Source organism: Triticum aestivum, unplaced genomic scaffold (assembly GCF_018294505.1).
Source record: "Triticum aestivum cultivar Chinese Spring unplaced genomic scaffold, IWGSC CS RefSeq v2.1 scaffold19435-4, whole genome shotgun sequence".
Taxonomy (NCBI): Eukaryota; Viridiplantae; Streptophyta; class Magnoliopsida; order Poales; family Poaceae; genus Triticum; species Triticum aestivum.
In genome coordinates, this window is record NW_025228059.1 from 349,054 (window position 1) to 356,610 (window position 7,557).

A 7,557-nucleotide genomic window follows, 5' to 3' on the forward strand; every position below is an offset into this window, starting at 1 on the left:
ACACACCAAAGAAAACAGTGTTTTGAAGCAGGGTACCTGCATCCGGCCTTAATCCCTCTTCGATAGGCAGCCTGCATCAGATGAGGCCATGTTGAGCTCCCAAAGAAGCTGGGATCCCATGGCACCAAGCGATATGACTATTGGGACCCTCAAACATCTCAGCTTCTGCCTTTGATCATAGCGCCTAAACGGACAGATGCTGAGGGGACACCATGGCAAAAAACACTGTTGCAAAAGATGTGGTCGAAAATATGCAGAGAAAAATGAGCTGCCATGAGGATAAACAATCTAATGCCACAGGATTTGGATGGCCACGGTTGCAACTTGACTCATGTGTGTAAAATTAATTGTAAGTAAGATAAACCTGCTATCCAGGTGCCTTGTTTCTTCTATTAATTTATGTGGCTACGATGTCTTGCCTAAAAAAATCTGTGTCCAAATATCTTCCCTAAGAAAATTCTGTGCGGCTGTTGTTCTCCCTGAAAAAAAAAATCTGTGTCTGATATCTTACCCAACAAAATTCTATGTGGCTGATATCCTCCATAAGAAAAAGAAAATCTGTGTCTGATGTGATATCCAAGAAAATTCTATGTGGCTGATTTCTTCCCTGAAAAAATCTGTGTCTGATGTAATGTGACGTGACTGATTAACATTACTGATAATAAAATTGTAGATAATCTCCTGGATTTATGTGGCCACAGCTGTTGTTGAGTTGCTGAACCATCCATTTTCTCTGTATCCAGGCGAGGGAGGGAAGCGAAGGCAAAATTCAGTATCAGTAATGGTCTGATCAATCAAGAGGCAGGAGGTGGTGTGGAGATGGCCGAATTAGTCGTGGCTGCCAACCTGGCTGCCAGTGTGGCCGGCAGGAATGCCCCTAAGCTCTGGGATTACTTGGTACAAGATCGCAAGCTGCGGGCGGAGCTGAAGCATGGCATCAGTTACATCAGAAGCGAGTCCTTGATGATTTCTGCTGCCATTCAACAAGATGGTGATCGTCCACCGTGGAGCGACAACCCCGTGCATAAGGTCTGGATCACTATGGTGCGTGACTTGGCGTACGATATCGAAGACTGCATCGACCGCTTCACACATCGCGTGACACTCAAACCTGATGTGTCATGGATCGATAAGAAATTTCACCGGATGAAGACGAGGAGTGCCCGTAACAAGTTTGCTGCAGCGATCCGTCGTCTCAGGAAGAAATCCGAGGACGCATCCAAGCTGAGAGCAAGCTACAGCACCAGTGAGTATGGCGGCGGATCCAGCACTTTGGAGTCAGAGGCACCATCTGATGAAACGGACACCTCGGTGGCCGCCGTGGGTATGGATGCACCCCGCGACGAGCTCATGGAGCTGATAAGGGAAATGCCGCAAGGCGAACAACCCATGGAGCTCAAGGTGATCTCCCTTGTTGGGTTCGGTGGCATAGGGAAGACTCTCCTCGCCAAGCATGTGTACAGCACAACTGAGAGCGAATACGAAGCACGGGCTTGGGTTTGTGCTGCAAAGAAAGGCTCAAGAGATGTTCTCAAGGAAATACTCCGGCAACTTGGAATGCATTCCACCATTAGTAGTAGTGGTGGAAGTGCAGGCAGCCCCTGCCGTCTCAGCAGCAACATGCTCTGTGCAAGCCTCAGAGAGTGCCTTGGGACCAAGAGGTATACAATATATTTTCTACCCTAGCTTTTTTATGCCATTTCTGTTGGTTTTTCTACTCATTTTTCTCTCGGAGTCCACAACATATATACAGCCCATTACCGGCCTCCACACTACAATATCATCGGTATGGCTAATAAAATGCATCTTTTACTTTAGCGCATTCAATTTGATTCTCCCAGCCATTAAGGTTTTGATTACTGAATTAAAAAACATATGCATGGTTAAAGATTCCTATGCTGGCCATTGGCGTACATGCAGACAACTAGGCCATGTTGGCATGCATGCCTTCAGAATTCAGATTACACAAGCTCATGTAAATGAGACAGTACTAATTAAGCCATATGCATAGTTAAGAGTACCAAGTTACCAATGTCTTTTTCTGTTTTCCTCCATCCACATGTATTCCCTTCATAATGGAAAACAAAGTACACAAGCCGGAGGTATAATAGCCAGATTAGTAGAACAACGACTTTATGCACGGCTACAAAACTCACGACATAATTCCTGATAAGATCGATTGCAAATCAAGGACTTCAAACACGGTGACTAGGATTCACAAGCCTTGTGCTACAAGAAACCCTACTAAAAAAGAAGTCCTACCGTAGGAATCCAACAAAAGCAAGGTACAATCATGAAAGGAATAGAAAGCAATGCTTCTTCAACTCTAGATTCATGTGGCGACTAACGGTTCGAGGATCCTATTGATTTGAGACTGTTAGAAGAGTGTCAGAATCCCTTGGGTGACCGATTTCCTTGTTTGAGTGCATGCTATCTAAACATGATTTGTGTGAAGAGTGAATGTGTTCTATTCTGACTTCTTTTTATCTATCATAGGTTTTTCATTGTAATCGATGACATGCGGAGAGACTTTTGGGTCGATATAAAAGATGCTTTCCCTGTGGTTCCCAGGGTCAACAGTAGAGTTATTGTCACAACAGCCACTCAGACCATAGCAATCAAAAGCAGCTGTCGTGATGGTCATGTGTACATAATGAGAACTCTTGCTGAGCAACACTCAAAACAATTGTTCTGTGAGAAAGCTTCCTTGGTGTATCCACCAACGGTCCGTGATACGGAGCTAAGTTCAGAAGTAATAAGGAAGTGTGATGGTCTGCCCCTTGCTCTTATTACCACAGCACGGTTGTTGCACGGTGATCATAGACGGCAACAATGGGCAGATCTGGGAAATAACCTTGGCAGCCATCTGGAGACACATCATATGTTAGCAAATATGAAGCGTGTGCTCGTCCGTAGCTACACCGGCCTAAGCAAGCAAGATATCAAGATCTGCTTGCTTTATCTGGGTATTTACCCAAGTGGTCGCCCAATCAGGAGAGGAAGCCTGATAAGGCGCTGGTCAGCCGAAGGTTTCATCACAGCAGAGCCTAAACGCAGTGCCCTTGAGGTTGCTGTTGCCAGTTTCAATGAGCTGGTCGACCAGAGCATCATCCAGCCTATTGATGCCAGCGGCAGCAGCAGCGCAGAGGTAAAGACATGGAAAACTCATGGTATAATGCTCGAGTTCATTCTGCACAGATCCATGTCCGAGAACTTTGTTACCTTGTTATATGATAAGGACCCCCCAGCTGGGAGTAAAATTCGTTGGATTTCTCTGCAGCATAAAACTGATGCAAGATCCAAAATGGATCCAAAGGATCTAAGTCTTGTCCGTTCTCTGACAATCTTTGGTGAAGCGCACAATTCAATGTTGGACTTTTCCAAGTACAAACTGATTAGAGTTTTGGATTTAGAAGAGTGCGATGAACACTTGGGAGACAAGCATCTCAAGGAGATATGTAGCAACATGTCGCTGCTCAGGTACCTAAGCCTCAGAGGTGCTTCTAGAGTTACAGTTCTTCCAAAACAGATCAAGAAGCTTCAACTTTTGGAAACACTAGATTTAAGAGGAACCAGTATAGAGATTCTGACCATAGAAGTCATGGAATTGCCATATTTAATTCATCTGTTTGGAAAATTCAAGCTCCAACAAGATGTAGGAAGCCGGAGAATGAGTAAGCTGCAGACTTGGCTGTCAGAGAGAAGTAAATTGGAAACTCTAGCCGGATTTGTTGTGGACAACAATATCCAAGGATTCACACAGATCATGGAGCATATGAAGCACTTGACCAAGGTGAAAATATGGTGCGAGTTCACTGCACATGACAGCAGCAACTCAAGACATCTCTCAAAGTCAATCAAGGGGTTCATCCGGAGCAGCACCGATCTGAACGAAGCTCATTCACTCTCACTGAACATCAATGATGCATGGTGTCCAGACTTGTTGGATTTCTCCTTGGAGAAGGATTACTCCTACTACCTTAGCTCACTCAAGCTACAAGGGAACATCATATGCAGTCAGCTGCCTCTGTTTGTTACCATGCTGGGTGGTCTCACTAAGCTGTGCCTGTCATTCCTTGGTGATCATAAGCTGAGTGGTAACATTCTTGATGCCCTGAGCAGAGTGCGCGGCCTGGAGTACCTGAAGCTGATTGCAAATCAACTGGACAAGCTTGTCATCAGGCAAGGCCATGCACTCAGAAGCCTGCGACACCTATGTGTCGTGGTGGAAGTCATGACCGAGCTGGAAATACAAGAAGGAGCTCTGCCTCGCCTTGAGTTCCTCCGACTGCTATGTAAGGATATAAATGGCTTTGGCCACACAATCCAGTCCCTGCCACGTCTTAAGGAGGTCGCCCTATATGATGCAGTGAGTGATGAAACAAAACAGGAGTGGAAAGGAGCGACAAAGAACCACCCCAGACGTCCCAAGCTCTTGTTTGTTGAGACTAAGCCGATGGGAAGTGAGCCTGCTGCGGAAATTATCCCTGCAGAAACAACTACTGATACAATGGTCGAAGAAGTTGATGTGGAGAGGGAACCTGCAGCAGCAGCAGCAACTACTGATACGACGTTATCAGTGACAACGCTGCCAAATGTGATTTCCACTAAAGAGACTGGTAATTAAGTGATGGCCTCGTATTTCGCTTACTTAAGTTAATTCTTGGGGTGTGTTGAGTTGTATATACTCTCTGTTCATGCATGCATGTGCCATTCCTTTCTTTTTTTTGTGCAATACAAGGTGTTACTTCTGGGATGGTTGATGATCACGAACTAATGAAAAGCGAGCCTGCTGCAGAAGCTAGCCCTGCAGCAATAGCTACTGATACGACGGCCGACGAGGTTGATGTCGAAAGTGAGCCTGCGGAGAATTTTGATAGCCCTGTGCCATCACCTACCAATGCCATTTCTACTGGTGAGTCTGGTAATTCAATGATATGCATCTTCTTGTGTTACTTAATTGCTAGTACTTTGATCCAGTATTGGTGTTGAGTTATATATACCCCCTCTTCATGCACACGTGGCAATTTTCATTGTGCAGTACAAGTTGATGGTGGTCAACATGATGATGAACAAGGAAAATATTTTGCTAACACCAAGGATGCAAAATATTTTGCTAAGAAACATGGTCTCAGCGCTCATGTGACAGATCGGGTGAACATGGGAAGTTCCAAAGAGGAGATGGAAGGAATGGCAGGTTTAGAGGGTCAGCAAATGGAAGACGCCACCAAGGTAATTTACAGATTTCAGTTGTCTTACATTCTTCCAATGCTTCTCCTAGGGATGTAGCTAGTAGAACTGGGGCGGAGTTAGGGAGTGATATTCTTGAGATATACAAGTCTAGTATGGTTTTTCAACTGTACTGTACTGGTTGTCTTACATTCTTCCAATGCTTCTCTAACATGGTTGTCTTCTGTACTGGTTTTCAGAACCAAGGCGTACGAAACAAACAGCGTCTGCGCACGAGGTTGTCATCGCTGCTGGCAATTGGTGTCTTTCGCCAAAGAAGTCGACGGGGGATGTTGGTGCCTTGACTAGGTTAATCTTGCTCAGGACAGGGCTGGAGTATGCTTTGAGTATCAGGTTGGTGGCGTTTTAACTAATTGTCGCTTCTGTTGCTTCGACGGCTCAGCTGTCTTGTTGAGCCTTTGGACATTGTGTTATCAATTTCGGATGCGCTAATGGTGGATTCTCAGGTGCTCGGTGTGCCAGACCACTACGGATATGGGGAGTCGTCTCCTGAAGTTGATGAAGTGGTTCTGATAAGTTTGTCCTGAATGCACATGAATTCCTATTTGGTGAATTTCTGCTGTCCTGTGACAGAGTCCACCATGTATGTTATTGGACATATATTTCGTCCAAATGCATAAATAGAAAGACCTTAAGGACCAAAAGAACCTGAACCTAAGTTCATTTTGGAACCTGATTGTGTAGCGAGTTTCCATGAACGTGATCAAGAAATCACCCTTTTTCAGAAAAAATATATAACTAGATGACGTATGTCCTAAATTATGCGTGCTGATTGCGTGTGGTAATCTCAGCATGAGAAGGTAATAGAATGTCACATTTTACTCCAAACGTACGCTTCATTTGGTTAAAACAAATAAATGGGGAATTTTTGGGATGGAGGTTTGTTCCCCTGTTTGACAACGGGACATGGTTTGATCGATTTAATTACAGATGAAAATACAAGCTACAGGATTGCTTACTAATATAATAGAAAAAGAAAGTATCCCCCATTCTCCTCCCATCTAATTGCTTTGCTGTTCCTGCTCCTGCTCGGGAATCAGGAATCAGCACTCAGCAGACGAACATCTCTGCTCGGCTACTGAAGCTCCTGAGGAACACATGGCGGCCGGGCGGAGACGCTGCCTGCCCCTCGTCCCCTCGCGTTAATGGCGGCTGCAGCATTTTTCTCTTGGAGCAGGGGACATCTGCCACCCCGCTCCATCCACGCCGGCCCAATTCAGAAACCCTAGCTAAGGTACGGAGTACAGACAGAGCACTCACTACTCGACCTCCGCCTGAGGTAGGACGATGACGCCGAGGTGGAGGGCGGCCTCCCGCGGCCGCGGGCGCGCCACCTCCGGCGGAACCGCTCGCCTTTCCCGGCCGCACCATTTGGCCGTCTCTGCTCTGCTTCTCTCCCTCCCCTCTTTCTTTCTACTCTGCTGCTCTCTCTGTTCCGAGCCGCCCGCCGCCTAGCCAGTGTTAAGAGCATGTTTAACAGAGCCCTCAAAAACTCAACCTTCAAAATCAGTTTGAGGGCTGAGAAAATGTCGTTTTAAAGGCCGAAAATCCCTGGCGCAGATCAGTGTCCTCAAACCAACCCTGTTTTGAGAGTTGGTTTGAGAACACTGATCTACGCCCCAACCTTGAAACCCTCAAAACTGGAGAGCAACATAAATCACTTCAAATTTGCAAATGATCATCATCACAAACATGAAACAAACTTGCAAATCATCATCATCACATAGTAAATCCCATGGACATCATAGCAAAATATACAACGTGCAAATGATCATCATCACATAGTCATCGGAGACATCATTTGCAAAACATAAAACATACGAACAACTTCAAGCACCGGTGAAGTTGTCCACACCTCCATCGCCTCCACCACTCATCGGAGACTCACCTCGGAGAGTAGACGACGCACCACCACCAGCACCACGCAGTAGCCTCTTCCTCTCGGTGATGTTCTCCTCGTAATCCTTCCACCACGCCAATTGCTCTTCATCCATGTCATCGAACATGTCGGTGGCGGTGGCGGTACCGCTTGCTCTACCCCCCTCTTGCGGCTTGCGAGTTGCTTCTCCTTGCGCTTGATAGCAGCCGCAGTGGAGGTTGCCGGCTTGCCGGGCTTCGCCGGTTTCGCCGGTTTCGCCGCCTTCCCCGCCGGTTTTGTCGGCTTCGCCGAGGGGGCGGGCACGGGCGGCTTGCTCGGCACGAGGTGGGTGCCCGCCCGCCTCCGTTTTTGGCCGACGTGGTGGCCGCCACCATCTCCGCCACGGCGGCGTCGGTCGAGGTGGCCGGTGGCGGGAGGCGGAGGGCGGG

At 46.9% G+C, this 7,557-nt stretch overlaps 2 protein-coding genes across 9 annotated transcripts in view; one reads left to right on the forward strand and one right to left on the reverse strand.

Moving 5' to 3' along the window:
- The window catches only part of LOC123172991 (disease resistance protein RGA5), a 19,142-nt gene extending 12,405 nt beyond the window's left edge, over positions 1 to 6,737 (reverse strand). For 5 of the 7 annotated variants that reach the window (XR_006485800.1, XR_006485799.1, XM_044589862.1 and 2 more), the window contains exon 1: positions 6,511 to 6,737. Coding sequence is in view for 3 of the 7 variants with exons in the window: in XM_044589862.1 (XP_044445797.1) it covers positions 6,511 to 6,721 (211 nt within the window). In the remaining 4 variants the exon portion in view is untranslated. Of the gene's footprint in view, positions 1 to 36; positions 734 to 6,510 lie in introns of those variants that run through there. The other 2 variants (XM_044589864.1, XM_044589863.1) reach the window with 2 other exon arrangements.
- Positions 820 to 6,009, forward strand: LOC123172993 (disease resistance protein RGA4). 2 transcript variants are annotated; one of them, XM_044589866.1, is made up of 6 exons: positions 820 to 1,661; positions 2,497 to 4,619; positions 4,742 to 4,915; positions 5,042 to 5,232; positions 5,430 to 5,583; positions 5,697 to 6,009. In XM_044589866.1, the coding sequence occupies exons 1-5, from the start codon at positions 820 to 822 to the stop codon at positions 5,532 to 5,534; spliced, it is 3,435 nt and encodes a 1,144-aa protein (XP_044445801.1). In that variant the 3' UTR covers positions 5,535 to 5,583; positions 5,697 to 6,009. The 2 variants fall into 2 exon arrangements, with proteins under 2 accessions (XP_044445801.1, XP_044445802.1); XM_044589867.1 differs by having other exon boundaries at positions 5,042 to 5,206; positions 5,633 to 6,009.
- Positions 6,738 to 7,557: the final 820 nt, after the last annotated feature.